Genomic DNA, 18,542 nt, shown 5'->3' with positions numbered 1-18,542 from the left:
ATAGCCAAAGCAATCTTGAGAAAGAAGAATGGAACTGGAGGAATCAACTTGCCTGACGTCAGGCTCTACTACAGAGCCACAGTCATCAAGACAGTATGGTACTGGCACAAAGACAGAGATATAGATCAGTGGAACAAAATAGAAAGCCACGCACCTATGGACACCTTATCTTTGACAAAGGAGGCAAGAATATACAATGGAGAAAAGACAATCTCTTTAACAAGTGATGCTGGGAAAACTGGTCAACCACTTGTAAAAGAATGAAACTAGAACACTTTCTAACACCAAACACAAAAATAAAACGGATTAAAGATCTCAATGTAAGACCAGAAAGTATAAAACTCCTAGAGGAGAACATAGGCAAAACACTCTCCGACATAAATCACAGCAGGCTCCTCTACCTGCTCCCAGAATATTGGAAATAAAAGCAAAAATAAACAAATGGGACCTAATTAAAATTAAAAGCTTCTGCACAACAAAGGAAATCATAAGCAAGGTGAAAAGACAGCCTTCAGAATGGGAGAAAATAATAGCAAATGAAGCAACTGACAAAGAATTAATCTCAAAAATATACAAGCAACTCCTGCAGCTCAATTCCAGAAAAATAAATGACCCAATCAAAAAATAGGCCAAAGAACTAAACAGACATTTCTGCAAAGACACACAGATGGCTAACAAACACATGAAAAGATGCTCAACATCACTCATTATCAGAGAAACGCAAATCAAAACTACAATGAGGTACCACTTCACACCAGTCAGAATGGCTGCGATCCAAAAATCTGCAAGCAATACATGCTGGAGAGGGTGTGGAGAAAAGGGAACCCTCCTACACTGTTGGTGGGAATGCAAACTACTACAGCCACTATGGAGAACAGTGTGGAGATTCGTTAAAAAACTGGAAATAGAACTGCCATATGACCCAGCAATCCCACTGCTGGCATACACACCGAGGAAACCAGAATTGAAAGAGACACATGCATTAATGTTCATCACAGCCCTGTTTATAATAGCCAGGACATGGAAGCAACCTAGATGCCCATCAGCAGATGAATGGATAAGAAAGCTGTGGTACATATACACAATGGAGTATTACTCAGCCATTAAAAAGAATGCATTTGAATCAGTTCTAATGAGGTGGATGAAACTGGAGCCTATTATACAGAGTGAAGTAAGCCAGAAAGAAAAACACCAATACAGTATACTAACGCATATATATGGAATTTAGAAAGATGGTTAATGATAACCCTGTATGTGAGACAGCAAAAGAGACACAGATATATAGAACAGTCTTTTGGACTCTGTGGGAGAGGGCGAGGGTGGGATGATTTGGGAGAATGGCATTGAAACATGTATAATATCATATGTGAAACGAGTCACCAGACCATGTTCGATGCATGATACAGGATGCTCAGGGCTGGTGCACTGGGATGACCCAGAGGGATGGGATGGGGAGGGAGGTGGGAGGGGGGTTCAGGATGGCGAACACGTGTACACCTGTGGTGGATTCATGTTGATGTATGGCAAAACCAACACAATGTGGTAAAGTAATTAGCCTCCAATTAAAATAAATTTATATTTAAAAAATAATCAGAATGGAAAAAAAGAAACAATTAGGAAAGGACCCCACGGCTTTATGTCTCAACAAAATAATAGCTCTGCAAATATGTATCTTAAGCTTATTGGCCTTTTCATAGTGTTTATGAGATTCAGAAGAGATTAAGAAGAGGTGGCAAGAATACAAAGAAGAACTGTGCAAAACAGGTATTAATGACCCAGATAACCACAATGGTGTGGTCACCCACCTAGAGCCAGACATCCTGGAGTGTGAAGTTAAGGGGGCCTTAGGAAGCATCACTATGAACAAAGCTAGTGGAGGTGATGGAATTCCAGCTGAGCTGTTTAAATCCTAAAAGAGGATGCTGTTAAAGTGCTATCTATACTCCAGATGCCAGCAAATTTGGAAAATTCAGCAGTGGCCACAGGAGTGGAAAAGTTCAGTTTTCATTCTAATCTGAAAGTCAATGACAAAGAATGTTCAAATCACTGAAGAGTTGCATTCATATCACATGCTAGCAAAATTATGTTCAAAATCCTCCAAGCTAGACTTCAACAGCATGTGAACCGAGAAATTCCAGATGTTCAAGCTGGATTTAGAAAAGGCAGGGAAACCAGAGATCAAATTGCCAACATCTCTGCTGGATCATAGACAAAGCAAGGGAATTAAAAAAAAAAAAAAAAAATCTGCTTCGTTGACTATGCTAAAGCCTTTTGACTGTGTGGATCATGACAAACTGTGGAAAGTTCTTCAAGAGATGGGAATACCAGACCACTGTACCTGCTTCCTGAGACACCTGTATCCAGGACAGGAAGCAACAGTTAGAACTGGATACGAACAATGGACTGGTTCCAAATTGGGAAGGAAGTACATCAAGGCTGCATATTATTTATTTAACTTATATGCAGAGTACATCATGCAAAATACCAGGCTGGATGACTCACAAGCTGGAGTCAAGATTGCTGGAAGAAATATCAACAACCTCAGATATGCAGATGATACCATTTTAGTGGCAGAAAGTGCAGAGCATCTAAAGAGCCTCTTGATGAGGGTGAAAGGGGATTGAAAAAGCTGGCTTAAAACTTAGCAGTCAAAAAACAAAGATCATGGCATCCGGTCCCATCACTTCATGGCAAATAGATGGGGAAAAAGTGGAAACAGTGACAGATTTTATTTTCTCAGGATCCAAAATCACTGCGGATGGTGACTGCAGCCATGAAATTAAAAGACACTCACTCCTTGGAAGAAAAGCCATCACCAACCTAGACAGTGTTGAGATATCAACACAAAGCAGAGACATCACTTTGTTGAGAAAGGTCCATATAGTCAAAGCTATGGTTTTTCCGGTGGTCATGTACGGATGTGAGAGTTGGACCATAAAGAAGGCTTAGCGCCAGTGAATTGACAGTTTCAAACTGTGGTGCTGGAGAAGATTCTTAATAGTCCCTTGGACAGCAAGGAGATCAAACCTTAGTCAATCCTAAAGGAAATCAGCCCTGAAACTCATCGGAACGGCTGATGCTGAAACTCCAGTACTTTGGCCAACTGATGCAAAGAGCCGAGTCATTGGAAAATACCCTGATGCTGGGAAAGACTGAGGGCAAGAGGAGAAGGAGGCAGCAGAATATGAGATGGTTGGATGGCATCACTGACTCAATGGACATGAGTTTGAGCAAGCTCCAGGAGATGATGACGGACAGGGAAGCCTGGCGTGCTATGGTTCATGGGGTCACAAAGAGTTGGACACGACAGTGACTGAACAATAACAACAAAACTTATAGGTATTTTGTGGTACTGCAAGTGACATATTTGAGATACTAGTCCTAGAACATGCTATTTCAGTCCCAGTACATTCTTCTAATTCCATAAATGATTGAGAGGTTCTTTTAGTAACACAGTGCCCCATATAAAGCAGTATTTTCATAAACAACAAAAAAACAAAACCCCACCCCAAACAAGACCCTGCTTTCTGTAGGTTGGTCTCAGCTTCTTCTATCTGTGATTATTGGTTCATCTTACCAGTTTGAGCTACAGGATATGTTTACATTGAAGAGGATGAAAATAGGAAGAAAAATGGTCCAGGTAAACCATTTCAAGTTTCATGTTTCCAGCTTTCAGTTTCCACATGAAATTGTGGAGGAAATGTTTCTGCCTCCAGGAGTCTGAGTCCCTTCTCTCAGACCTGCTCCCCCTCCACTGTCTCCTCCCTCAGTGAGCAGTGGTGTCAACAGTCTTCCCCACTGCTGCAGCCAGAAACCGAAGAATCATTGTCAACTTCTCATGCTCTCTTACGTCTCAGATGCAGTTGATTGCAAAACCCTATGGATAAGTTGTCCTCAGACTTATATGTACATCAAGATCACTTGGAGGACTTGTTAAAATAGATTATTGGGCTCCACTGAACCCCAAGATGGAGATTTTGGAGATTTAGGCTGGGGTGCAGGAGTTTGCATTTTAACACTCCCCGTGGTTGCTGATGCTGCTTCTGGGGCCCCTCATTGAGGAGCAGGGCTGTGGGCGACCCCTGAACTATCTCTTGTCAGCCCCTCTGTGCCACAGTCTGCATAAGACCTTGTTTTCTCTCTGGCTTCCTGTGACAGCCGTCTGGCTGGCTGGCTGTCTCTCTGCCTCTAGCCAGTATGCTTCATTCTGCCAGTGAGACCTGAAAGACATCGTGTTCTCTGTGGTAGTTTGAAGTCTTGTGGGGACTCGTGAGCTATGGCCCCAGCCTGCCCACTGGCTCCTGGACTGTTCTTCCCCACCTCTCTTTCCTTGTTAAGCCAAGCTGAGCTACTCACCTTTGCTTCAGAGTCATACTGCCTTATACTGCTGTTGCTTCCACCTTGGTTGCCTTTTCTCCTTTTTTTCATCCACACAGGAGTTGTGGTTCCTTCCTTGACAGCTCTGCTCGGAAGCCCCTGACTGCTCCCCTGATCTGGCAGCACTCTGTTTGCACTTAAACCCGACTCGCTTCCTAGAGAGGATGTTCATTAGGCCCCGCACCTTGCATGGTGCCTGGGGGAGGGGAGTCTCATGGTGGGCACTCAGTAGGCATATGAGTGATTGAATATGCCAGTCAGCATTCTTTGGATCTGAACACACTCCCTGGTGGATAAGGGTTGCCACTTACAAATCTTTTTTTAACTCTTTATCTCTTGTGCTTTATCTTTTAGTTCCTTTTTTAGGGAATAGCTTTTTCTAATATTATAAAATCAGAAAAGGAAGAATCATTTTCCCTATTGGTAATCTGCATTTCATCCTAACCCCATGAGAAGTCATTTGCAGTACACTAATGATCCCAACATATTTTCTAGGGACGACTTGATAATTTGGCTGTCTCTTTTTGGAGGAGGGGACTTTATTAATTGTTATTTATTAAGAACTGTTATTAATTTGAACACATCTTAAGTGTACAGCTTGATGGATTTTTCCAACTGAATATATCCAGGGTTAGGGTTATTTTGGTGGGTGCGGTGAATCACACCCTCTCAGTATTCACACTCTCGAGGCCCACATTGATTCTGGACTTGGTCATGTGATATGAGAAGAAGCTTGGGTAGTGTTTGCACAGTGGGGCTTGTCCTTTCAGAATGCTCACTTTTCGGATTCTTCCGCTTGGACCCAGCCCTTCCACTGTGAGAAGCCCACCCTGGGCATGGGGAGAAGACAATTGCAGGAGAATGGGGAGGGGCAGCCCTCTCACCAGCCAGTTTTCAAGTCAGCAGCCAGCACCAGTTTGCCAGCAGACAAGTGAGCCTTCCTTGAAGTGAATCCTCCAAACTCAGTTTAGCTGTCTGTTCTGAGCCCTGCCCAGATCTGGAATCACGACCAAATAAACAATTGTTTTGTTTCCTGAGAATGGTTGTTATGTAGTGGTAGATAAGCAGAATGAATTGAACAAAAGTAGTTTCTGTTTATAGTTTTTTAATTGCCATGTAATAAATCACCCTGAAACTTAGAAGCTTATACCACAGCCATTTTATTTGCTTCTGTTTCTTCAGTCTGGGCTGGCCTCAGGCTGCGGGTGGTCATTTATGTGGCACATAGCCCACTGGCAGGGCAGATGGAGGCCATGTTCCGCTGAGATGTTTGGACTTCTCTCTATTTCCTTGTAGTGTGGGAGCCTGTTCTATGTAGTTTGGTCTCTGCATGTGCTCCAGAATCCAGAGAAAGTTTGCTTTTGTCTTCCCACCTACTTGAATGGCAGCCACCTCTTTTCCCCCAGCGCTCTGCCCAAAGTGAGGGGATGTGCATGGCCCATCTCTGTTGGGAGGGGACTTTGTTTTCTTGGTCCCCTTACAACCTCAGCTTTCTGACGAGATAAGTTATGATTTTGTTAAGACTCTCTGGCTTCGTCTTGTTGCAATGGAAGCACTTTTTTTTGCAGCTTTCTGCATGTGAAGCAGAAGCAAAAAACTGCTAGATTCTGATTGAGAAGAAGGAGATTCAGTTCTTAACTCTATCATTTAGGATTTGTGATCTTTGCTAAGTCACTGTTTTCTCAGTTGTAAAGTGGAAATAATAATAATATAATAGTAATTATCATAGTAGACTTGTCAGTGGAGTGGAAGGCTATTTGGAGGATTACATAAAAACACATGGGAAAGCACTTATAAACCAGAAACTGCTGTAAAATAATAATCATCATTTTCTAAGCTGGCATTTTCTTTTTTCCATTTTCAGAAATGATCTTCAAGACACAGAAATAAGTCCTGGACAGAATCGTCGCACAAGGTCAGCTGAAAGTGCTGAGCTTGAGCCAAGAAATAAGCGGAACAGAAATTAGTGTGGTGACTTTGCCAGTGCAGTCATTGGAAGATGGTGTTTTGTTGCCGTGTAGATTTCATATTCATAAATTTCCCAAGTGAAGATGTTACATTCTAAATGTTACATTTAACTGATTTTCAGTGTTTTCTGCCTTTCCAGGAAAAGAAAAAATTTTACACAGCATCCTCACTTAGTCAGTTACCCACTGCCCCTAAAACATCTCACTCTAAAAACACTGGCATCCACATGTTCACCAGCTTTGCAGAAGACACAGATTTGTTTGTTTTTGTTTGTAAGTTTCAGGATATATTAATATTTAAGCCATTCTCCTGTCTCTTTCATGGAGAAGCCAAGTTCAGAAAAGGATCCTTCAATCCCTCTACCATAGGGACTAGTTGAGATGTCCAGAGCCACTGTGTTTCTGGAAAGGCAAGCAGGGTGTCTTAACTCACAAGGCCTGGAGGCCAGCACCCATGTCACAGCTGTTACATGATTGCTTGTTGCCGAAGTTTCATGTGGTCCTTAGTTAGATCCATGTCTCACACTTTACTGGAAGCAGGACATTGGTACTGTAACCTAAGGGCACAGAACAATAGAATACTGGGCATGTTCTTCAGAAATAGCTCTTACAGATGATTTCTTGATCTTTTTTTTCACTTGAGTAAATCGAATCTTAACACTTTGAATTCCAGCTATGAAATGGAGAGAATGCAATAAATGGCTTTTGTAACTGAACAGATTCTATATCAATTTAAAATAAAGTCCTTGAAACAGTCTTCTGTGAGTAGTTGAGTACAAGCTACATATCACTGGAAGGGGTTGATCAGAAATTGTTTTCTCTGTGCAAAATGTCCCACAGTTCCCAGTTACTTCCACAATTCCTAATGCCTGTTTTGACATTTCAGAGCCAGTCTCCTCTCGTGGGTGCCAGGAGCTCTGGGGCTGTCTGTGTCCTGATGACAGCAGTCACTTCACCAGAGTCCAGGAAGACCCTCGTGTTGGTTCAGGGGTGGAGGGCCTGCTCTGGGCCAAGTGCGCCATCATCTCAGGGCAGCCACCTCTGCTCCCTCTGGGCTCCTGGGAGGAGAAGGTGGCCGGAGCTCTACTGTATAAAACAGCACCTAAAATTAGGAAGAACTATGGGGGAAAGTGCTCTCCTGTCAGCTCCCAGATGGCCTGGTGATGCACGATTTCTTCTCTGCTTACCCGTGAGGCAGGGCTCTTGCCTGGAAAGGCTTCCAGGCAGCCACGTGGGTAAGTGGGTCAGCCTGCTCCAACTTCAAGAAGTTGTCAGAATGCCACAGCTTCTCTCATATGCTACCCCACATCTCCTGCAGGTACCATGGGCTCCCCACTCTGCTCTCAGCATGTTGGGGGCAACACTCCATCCCCTCCTCTATCTCAGGTTGCTGCACCCCAGCCTCTCCCAGGCAGCAATGGTCAGGCTGGCCGATGTGCTCCACTGTATGTAATGGGGGCCAGTGGCCTTCCCTGTAATCTTGGCTTGGCAGCCAGCACTGCACGTCGGATGACTGGCTTATGGGGAAGGAGAGGCATGCGATTTCCTTGCCTGTTCTCGGAGAATCCTGCTTCATCACTGGACTGAAGTGCTTGGTTCCTGTGGTGTGAGCATCTGCCAGCAAGTTCCTCTGATGCACAGTGCTGAGGAGGATCTGAAGCTGCCACCCACCTTCTTGAGGGCTCGGGTGGTGAGTTATTAACACCTAGGCTTCTGAGGCTTGTCATGGAGGGAAAAGGAGGGATGGGGAGGTTGAAAGGGGAGGAAACATCAGCTGGGTCTCATCCATGGCTTCTATGGTGATTCATGGCTCAGAACCAGTTCCTGGGAATCCTGCCCCTTGGAGACCACAGCGACTTCATTTGCTTGTTTCTTTAACAACTTCATTGAGATATAGCTCACTTTAAATACAGTTCACCCATTTACAACTTCCAATTCAAGTTGGCTTCTGGTATATTTTGAGTCCTGCAACCATTGCCGTAATTTTAGAACATTTTTGTTGGTCTTAGTCCCTTACTCATTATCCCCAACTCTCTCATCCTTCCCAGCCCTAGGCAGTATCTACTTTTTCCCTGTATTTCCTTATTCTGTACATTTCAAATCAGTGGAATCATACACTATGTGGCTTCTTTCACTCAGCATAGTTTAAGGTTCATCCATGTTGTAGCATGTATCATTCCTTCATATCTTTCAATTGCTGAATAATATTTCGTTGTATGGGATATACCATGTTTTGTTTATCATTCAGCCAATGGGTATCCAGGTTGTCTTGATTCATTCTGACTATTGTGAATAATATGCTATTTTGCCCATTTTGAAATTGGGTTTTTAGAAAATTATTGCATTTTAAGATAGTGTTTAAAATTTCAGTTTCTGTGATTGTTAGAAAGATTAAATTGAGTTTTGCATATTAATCATGTATCTTACAACCTTGCTAAACTAACTTTGTAGAAGTTTGAAAACTTTCTGGAGATTCCATAAGATTTTCTACATAGAAAATTATCTAAACATGTTATCATGTAAAGAGTTATATTTCTTACTTTCCAGTCTGGATTCCTTTTATTGTGAGTATAAATTCTCTATAGATACATGCTTTGAATGAGGTTAGTATATTTGCTTCTATCCCTAGTTTGCTGAGAATATTTTGAAAATCAGAAATGGTTATTGAATTTTGTCAGATGCTTTTTCCATGTTTGTTGAGATGGTCATATAGTTTTTCTTTTTTTGGTTATTAATATTATGAATTATATAGATTGATTATAAATGTTAAAACAGTAGCAGGAGAGACCCCACCTGGTTATCTTTTTATTTCTGTTGGATTTCATTTAGAATTTTTTGCATCTATGTTCAGAAGAATATTGGTCTGTAGTTTTCATTTCTTGTGATCTCTTTATCTGATTTTGGTATTAGGATAATGCTGGCCTCATGGAATGAGCTGGGAAGTATTTCTTCTCTTCAATTTTCTGGAGAAGTTTATGTAGAACTGGTATTATTTATTCCTAAAGTATTCAGTAGAATTCATCAGTGAAGCCATATGTATTTTCTTTGTGGGTAGGTTTTTAACAATACATTTCATTTCTTAACTAATGGATATAGAACTATTCAGGTTACCTGTTTCTTCTTAAGTAAACTATAGTAGTTTGTGTATTTTGAGGAATCTATCCATTTCATTTAAATTGATAGATTTACAAACAAAAGTTGCTCATAATTTTCCCTTTTGTGTACAAGTTTTGTGAGAACCTCTCTCACTTTTTTCATTTCTGTTATTGGTAGTTGATATTTTCTTTCTTTTTTCCTCATCAAACAGTTTAGAAGTTTGTTGTTTTCATTGGTCTCAGGGGACCACTCTTGGTTTTGTTGAATTTCTCTAATATTTTGCTCTTTTCTATTTGATTGATTGCCACTCTGATCTTTATTATTTCCTTTCTGCTGCCTACTTTGGATTTAATTTGTTTCATTTTGTTTTTTTGTAGTTTCTTAAGGCTTAGGTCATTGATTTGAGCCCTTCTTTTTTAAGATAGTCATTTAATGCTATAAAATTTCCCCTTAATTACTGCTTTAACAGCATTCCACAAATTTTTGTATGCTGTGTTTTAATTTTCATTCAGTACAAAATACTTTCCAGTTTTCCTTTTGATTTCTTATGTGACACTGAGTTTTATATAACTCTGTTTCCAAATAATTGATAATTTTCCAGAGTTTTTTTTTTATTGACTTCTAATTTAATTCTGTAACTTTTATGACTTGAACCCTTTTGCATGTGTTGAGACTTTTTTTAATGCCCTAGAAATGGTCTGTTTTGGTAAATGTTCAGCGCGCGCTTGAAAAGAATAGATGCTCTGCCGCATCAGGTTGCTTGACAGTGTGACTCTGTCCTTGCTAGTTTTGTGTGCTTGTTCTATCAGTTTTTGAGAGAGTTACTGAAATTTTTGAATATAATTGTGGATTTGTCAGTTTCTCCTTATAGTTCTTCATTTTTACTTCATGTATTTTGAAGTCTTATTAGGAGCATAAACATTTAGGATTGTTATGTCCTTTTGATGAATTCATCACTTTTTTCCCCACAAAGTAGACCTTCTTTTTCTATATTAATATTCTTTGCTCTTAAATCTACCTAGTTTGGCATATTCTAATACTCCTTCCAGCTTGTCTTTGGCTAATGCATTTTTCCATCTTTACTTTTTAAAATTATTATTTAATTTTCATTTTTTTAGTTGAAGTAAATTGATTTACAATATTAGTTTCAGGTATACATCACAGTGATTCAATATTTTTTAAATTATACTCCATTTAAAGTTATTATAAAATATTGGCTGTATTCCCCATTCTATACAATATATCCTTGTAGCTTATTTATGTTGTACTTAGTAGTTTGTACCTCTTAATCCCCTGACCTTATTTTGCCCTCCTCTGTTCCATCTCCTACTGGTAACCACTAGTTTATTCTATATATCTGTGAGTCAGTTTCTGCTTGTGCCTTTATATTTAAAGTATGTTTCTTGTAGGCAGCATATATATAGTTGACTCTTACTTTATTAGCCAATCTGACAATCATATTTTCTCCCTTTTAACTGGTATATTTAGAACTTTTACATTTTATGTTGGTGTGGTTGTGTTTAAATCTATCATTGTGTGGTTTGTTTTCTGTCTTGTCCCATCTTCTTTATTATTCCTTTTTTCTTCTTTATTTGGACTAATTATTTTTATTCCATTTTATTTATTTGATGATTTATTTGCTATTGCTCCTTATTTTGTCATTTTAGTGGTTGAATTAGGATTTATGATAATCATTTTTAAGTTATCACAATTTACTTTCAGGTGTTACTATACTACATCGTGCATAATTCAAGAATCTTCTGGTGCTTCCATTTAGCCACCCCCCACATTTATATTATTGCTTTTATACATTTTATTTTTATGTATGTTATAGACATCATAAGTTCAGTTCAGTCACTCTGTCATGTCAGACTCTTTGCGACCCAATGAACTGCAGCACACCAGGCCTCCCTGTTCATCACCAGCTCCCAGAGTCCACCCAAACCCATGTCCATTGTGTTAGTGATGCCATCCAACCATCTCATCCTGTTGCCCCCTTCTCCTCCTGCCCTCAATCTTTCCCAGCATCAGGGTCTTTTCAAATGAGTCAGCTCGCCACATCAGGTGGCCAAAGTATTGGAGTTTCAACTTCAACATCAGTCCCTCCAGTGAACACCCAGGACTAATCTCCTTTAGGATGGACTGGTTGGATCTCTCAAGAGTCTTCTTCATCACCATAGTTCAAAAGCATCAATTCTTCTGTGCCCAGCTTTCTTTATAGTCCAACTCTCACATCCATACATGACTACTGGAAAAACCTTAGCTTTGACTAGACAGACCTTTGTTGGCAAAGTAATGTCTCTGCTTTTTAATATGCTGTCTAGGTTGGTCATAACTTTCCTTCCAAGGAGCAAGTGTCTTTTAATTTCACGGCTGCAATCACCATCCACAGTGATTCTGGAGCCCAGAAAAATAAAGTCAGCCACTGTTTCCCCATCTATTTGCCACGAAGTCATTGGACCGGATGCCATGATCTTAGTTTTCTGAATACTGAGCTTTAAGCCAACTTTTTCACTCTTCTCTTTCACTTTCATCAAGAGGCTCCTTAGTTCTTCTTCACTTTTTGCCATAAGAGTGGGGTCATCTGCATATCTGAGGTTATTGATATTTCTCTCGGCAATCTTGATTCCAGCTTATGCTTCCTCCAGCCCAGTGTTTCTCATGATGTACTCTGCATATAAGTTAAATAAGCAGGGTGACAATGTACAGCCTTGATGTACTCCTTTTCCTATTTGGAACCAGTCTGTTGTTCCATGTCCAGTTCGAACTGTTACTTCCTGACCTGCATATAGGTTTCTCAAGAGGCAGGTCAGGTGGTCTGGTATTCCCATCTCTTTCAGAATTTTCCACAGTTTCTTGTGATCCACACAGTCAAAGGCTTTGGCATAGTCAATAAAGCAGAAATAGATGCTTTTCTGGAACTCTCTTGCTTTTTCCATGATCCAGCGGATGTTGGCAATTTGATCTCTGGTTCTTCTGCCTTTTCTAAAACCAGCTTGAACATCTAGAAGTTCACGGTTCACATATTGCTGAAGCCTGGCTTGAAGAATTTTGAGCATTACTTTACTAGTGTATGAGATGAGTACAATTGTGTGGTAGTTTGAGCATTCTTTGACATTGCCTTTCTTTGGGATTGGAAGGAAAACTGACCTTTTCCAGTCCTGTGGCCACTGCTGAGTTTTCCAAATTTGCTGGCATATTGAGTGTAGCACTTTCATAGCATCATCTTCCAGGATTTGAAATAGCTCAACAGGAGTTCCATCACCTCCACTAGCTTTGTTCGTAATGATGCTTCCTAAGACCGACCTGACTTCACATTCCAGGATGTCTTGGCTGTAGGTGAATGTGAGTGATCATACCTTTGATTATCTTGGTCGTGAAGATCTTTTTCGTACAGTTCTGTGTATTCTTGCCACTTCTTAATATCTTCTGCTTCTGTTAGGTCCATACCATCTCTGTCCTTTATTGAGCCCATCTTTGCATGAAACGTTCCCTTGGTATCTCTAATTTTCTTAAAGAGATCTCTAGTCTTCCCTGTTCTATTATTTTCCTCTATTTCTTTGCATTGACCACTGAGGAAGGCTTTCTTATCTCTCCTTGCTATTCTTTGGAACTCTGCATTCAGATGGGTGTATCTTTCCTTTTCTCCTTTGCTGTTTGCTTCCCTTCTATGTTGTTATTGTTGTTTAGACAGTAAATTATCTTTTAAACTGGTTTATATAAGAAAAAAAATCATATACATAGTTAACCATTTTTTGTGCTTATTGTATCCACATTTCTATCTGGTATCATTTTCTTTCCACTTGAAGGCTTTTTAACATTTCTTCTGCTGGTGATGATTTTGTTCAGCTCTTGTATATCTTCATTTAACCTTCAATTTCGAAAGAAATGTATTTAAATACAGAATTGATGTTTGACACTTTTTTTCCCCTTGTAATTTGCTTTGTTTCCTCTGAGAAAGTTTCTGTCATCCTTGTCATTATTCTATTGATAACATGTCTTTTTTCTCTGGCTGTTTTTATGATTTTATCTTTTTTGTTAGAGTTGAACACTTTTAATAGTAATAGTATTATTGGTGTCATTTTCTTCATGTTTCTTGTACTTGGAGCTCTTTGGATTTGTGGCTTTATCATTTTCATCAAATTTGGAAAATTTTGACCATTGTTTTCTTCTGTCCTCTCCTCTTAACTCCTCTCCTGTAAGGGTTTAATTTGCATATATGTTAGGCCATTAAGTTATCACATAGTTCTCTGATGCTCTTTTCATTTTTTAAAAATCTTGTCATTCTATGTTTCATTTTGTATAACTTCTATACCTCAAGTTATTTCATTTCTTTTTCTGAAATGTCTGCTCTGTATTTAATCACATCCACTGTGTTGTTGTTGTTTTTAATTTTTATTTTTACTTTATTTTACTTTACAATACTGTATTGGTTTTGCCATACATTGACATGAATCTGCCACGGGTGTACATGAGTTCCCAATTCTGAACCCCCCCTCCCACCTCCCACCCCATATCATCTCTCTGGATCATCCCCATGCACCAGCCCCAAGCATCCTGTATCCTGTATTGAACATAGACTGGCGACTCATTTCTTACCTCATAGTGTACATGTTTCAATGCCATTCTCCCAAATCATCCCACCCTCTCCCTCTCCCTCAGAGTCCAAAAGTCCATTCTATACATCTGTGTCTCTTTTGCTGTCTTGCATACAGGGTTATCCTTACCATCTTTCTAAATTCCATATATGTGTGTTAGTATACTGTATTGGTATTTTCTGTTTATAATAGCCAGGACATGGAAACAACCTAGATGTCCATCAGCAGATGAATGGATAAGAAAGCTGTGGTACATATACACAATGGAGTATTACTCAGCCATTAAAAAGAATACATTTGAATCAGTTCTAATGAGATGGATGAAACTGGAGCCGATTATACAGAGTGAAGTAAGCCAGAAAGAAAAACACCAATCCACTGATTTTCATGTTAACCATTGTAGTTTTCATCTCTCAAAGTTTGATTTGGCTCTTTTATATCTTCAATGTCTCTACTTAATTATCTGAACACATAGAATGCAGATAGAATAACTATTTTAATGTCCTTATCTGCTAATTCTAGCATCTGTGTTAGATCTGGGTCAATTTTAGAAGGTTAATTTACTCCCATATTATGAGTTATGCTTTCCTGATTCTTTGCCTGCTTGGTAATTTTTTATTGAATGCAAAACGTGAATTTTTCCTTGTTGGGTTTTGTATGTTTCTCTTTTCTTATAAATAATATTGATCATTGTTCTGGGACACAGTTGAGTTATGTGGAAACAATTTGATTCTTTTGGCTCTTGCTTTTCAGACATCTCTGATGAGCGCAGAACAAGACTCAGTCTAGGGCTAATTTTTTCATACAGTTGAGGCAAGACCTTCCTGACTATTCAACTGAATGCCCTGTGAAGTTTGAGTTTTCTAGTCTGGCTGGTGAGAATAGGCTGTGTCCAGCTGTGTGTGAATGTTGGGCACTGATATGGCAGATCCTTCCAAATGGTTCTTTGCCAGCCTCTGGTGGTTTCCCCACAAGTGCTAATCAGTATTCTCCTGAAGACTCAAGACTGACCCTCTGTAGGTGTGCACAGTTTGCTCTCTGCAGAAATCTCTCCGCGTCTCTGTCTAGTCTCCCTGGACTTCTGGCTCCATCTTACTCAACTCAGGGGGCTCACAGAGCTCTGCTGGGGTATCCCTTCCCTGCATGCCCTGGAAACCCTCCCAAGGCAATTACCTGGGGCAGCTAAAGGGCTCACTTACCTGGCGCTTTCCCATCTCTCACGGATTACTGCCCTTCATTGCCCAATGGCAGTTTTTGAAAATTGCTGTTCTACAAAACTTTTTTTTTGCATGTGCTGCGTGCTTTCAAAATGTTTTGCATGTTTTTAAAACTTTTTTTTTTTGTTCAGTTCAGTTCAGTCTCTCATTCGTGTCCGACTCTTTGTGACCCCATGAATTGCAGCACACCAGGCCTCCCTGTCCATCACCAACTCCCGGACTTCACTCAGACTCACGTCCATCGAGTCGGTGATGCCATCCAGCCATCTCATCCTCTGTCTCCCCCTTCTCCTCCTGCCCCCAATTCCTCCCAGCATCAGACTCTTTTCCAGTGAGTCAGCTCTTCGCATGAGGTGGCCAAAGTACTGGAGTTTCAGCTTCAGCATCATTCCTTCCAAAGAATACCCAGGACTGATCTCCTTCAGAATGGACTGGTTGGATCTCCTTGCAGTCCAAGGGACTCTCAAGAGTCTTCTCCAACACCACAGTTCAAAAGCATCAATTCTTCAGCACTCAGCTCTTCACAGTCCAACTCTCACATCCATACATGACCACTGGAAAAACCACAGCCTTGACTCGACGGACCTTTGTTGGCAAAGTAATGTCTCTGCTTTTGAATATGCTATCTAGGTTGGTCATAACTTTCCTTCCAAGGAGTAAGCGTCTTTTAATTTCATGGCTGCAATCACCATCTGCAGTGATTTTGGAGCCCAGAAAAATAAAGTCTGACACTGTTTCCACTGTTTCCCCATCTATTTCCCATGAAGTGATGGGACCAGATGCCATGATCTTCATTTTCTGAATGCTGAGCTTTAAGCCAACTTTTTCACTCTTCTCTTTCACTTTCATCAAGAGCCTTTTTAGTTCCTCTTCACTTTCTGCCATAAGGGTGGTGTCATCTGCATATCTGAGGTTATTGATATTTCTCCTGGCAATCTTGATTCCAGCTTGTGCTTCTTCGAGTCCAGCGTTTCTCATGATGTACTCTGCATATAAGTTAAATAAGCAGGGTGACAATATACAGCCTTGACGTACTCCTTTTCCTATTTGGAACCAGTCTGTTGTTCCATGTCCAGTTCTAACTGTTGCTTCCTGACCTGCATATAGGTTTCTCAAGAGGCAGGTCAGGTGGTCTGGTATTCCCATCTCTTTCAGAATTTTCCACAGTTTATTGTGATACAGTGAAAGGTTTTGGCATAGTCCTAGGGTAAGAGAATTCTCTGATTCCTATTACTCCACTTTGGAAGTGAAAATTGTCTAAATTGCCTTTTTATTGAAATTGTAATTTTAAAAAGTAATCTCAAGATCATCCATAGGGGAATAGTTCAATATATGTGGTACATGCATACAATGTCATATTTCAAAGCTATTAAATGTTTAGGAAGAATATTAGTAGGTATAACTTGATACTATAGTATGTAAATAAAAAAGATTACACATCCATACCTATAGTAAATTCCAATGCCTCAACATGTATAAATATGTATTTTTCATGTATTATGTGTATACACAGAGAAAATAAAATACCCCAGCATAAAATCTCTCAATTTTGGATGAATTTTAATCTTTGGTTTCTTCATTTTCTAAATTGTCTCTAATGCATTCATTGAGAATCCTAACATATATATATGTGTCTATATGTACATATTATGTGTGTAAGTGTACACACACACAGGCACACACATTGTGTCAGGGAGAGGGGGGTAAGGAGGAAATGCAGAGGCTTGATTACAGGAAGCAGAGGAGACTTTGGCCAGAAGCCAGGCTCTGCCACAGCTTGTGATTCAGGGCAAATCATTTTCCATCACTGGACTCCCAGTCTTCTAAGTGGTAAAATGATCTTCAGACCCACCCCCCTCCCCAACTAGAACATTCTGGCAGCCAGTGACTGATTGAAAAAGCATGTGGCCTTGCTAGTTCTGCCCTTTTCATTTCTTCTCCCATGGCTTTCTGAAGAGCTGGATAAAGTGCTCTCTGTGAGTCCGGATGGGGGCACCATTCTCTTGGTCTGTTTTTCTAGGCCAAGGATGCCTGGAGTAGGGAACTGCAAGGAATTTACACTTTGGAAGGAGAATCTCCCTCGGCTCCTTCCTGCTAGTCTGAAGTGAGCAGCGAGCCCTGGGTTGGTCAGCAGCCAAGGCGTTACCCATGGTAGGAACTGGGGGGAAGTACGGATCCTGCCTGCCATGCCCACCCCCTACCCCCCACTGCCCCTCACCAGCTGGTGCCCTCTCCCTGCTCACTTCCAGGGCAGCTGGTCTCAGCTTCCCTGGGACACCTCCCTGTCCCTGCCAGATGTGAAGGCACAGCTTGCTTCTCCTGCACAGTTCTTCCATCTTCTGTCTCTAAGTAGTCAGGGTGTTAGCCCTGAGAAGTAAAGGTTGACAGCGGGAATTGGAAAGGGATGCCCCATTAGAGAGGCGATGGCCACCAAGCATGTTCTGCATCTGCAGTCCAGGACAGTGAGGGGCCTGAGAACCATGGCATGAATCAGAGATGTTTAGCCTAGAAAAGAATGTCCTTCAAAACACTGGTATCTTTGAATAATAACAGCTAGCATTTACTGAGTACTCTGTATATGCCAGGTACTGTGCTATATTACATACTTTCTTTTAAAAAGTTTCCCAGGTTCCATATACAGATGAGGAAACTGAAGCACAGGTAAACAGAGAATCAGCATTAGTGTGCCACAGTATTAATTCCTACAGACAAGATTCACCAACGGATGCTAAAATGGGCAGGTAAAGAGCTAAGCCACAGAGCTAGGAGTGGCAGGGCTAAGATCTGAACCTCGGTCTAATTCCTGTAATGTTTACCACATCTGGAGAATTAGATCCCCCCCCCACCCCCACCCCCGGGACCTAGAGGTAAAATTGAAAATTTTAAGAACACAAATTTCAACTCAATGTAAATAGTTTCTGTTTCCACTATTCAAAAATGGCAGCCTTGACAGGTAGTGAGTTCACCATCAGTGGTTGTAAACATACCAAATATTTGGCAGGGATATTATAGAATTGATCCACATATTGAGTATATAATGTGCAAGCTCAGGATCACAGAGTGACCTCTTTAAGGTCACTAAGAAAGTATGTGGATTTAAGTGAGAGGAAAGAAAGTGTCAACCAAAAGACAACGTCCAGGATTTGGGAGCAGAATGCCAAGAGACATTAGGACCAAAGTCAAGAATTCTTGGCACGTCCAAAGATAGACGGCCTGTGAAGTGGCAGTAGGTATAGGGCAGGCAGGTTTGGAACCAAGATCTGGAGGTGTGAAGTATTTGGGAATCC

General features: G+C 40.7%; 1 protein-coding gene across 1 annotated transcript in view; it reads left to right on the top strand.

Annotated features, from left to right (window-relative positions):
- RAD18 (RAD18 E3 ubiquitin protein ligase) overlaps positions 1-6,344 on the top strand; it is a 113,273-nt gene extending 106,929 nt beyond the window's left edge. Inside the window, exon 13 of the mRNA XM_052647438.1 lies at positions 6,242-6,344. Coding sequence (XP_052503398.1) covers positions 6,242-6,344 — 103 coding nt within the window. The remainder of the gene's footprint in view (positions 1-6,241) is intronic.
- Positions 6,345-18,542: the final 12,198 nt, after the last annotated feature.

This window comes from Budorcas taxicolor, chromosome 1 (genome assembly GCF_023091745.1).
Source record: "Budorcas taxicolor isolate Tak-1 chromosome 1, Takin1.1, whole genome shotgun sequence".
Taxonomy (NCBI): domain Eukaryota; kingdom Metazoa; phylum Chordata; class Mammalia; order Artiodactyla; family Bovidae; genus Budorcas; species Budorcas taxicolor.
This window is presented reverse-complemented; position numbering and strand designations above follow the sequence as displayed.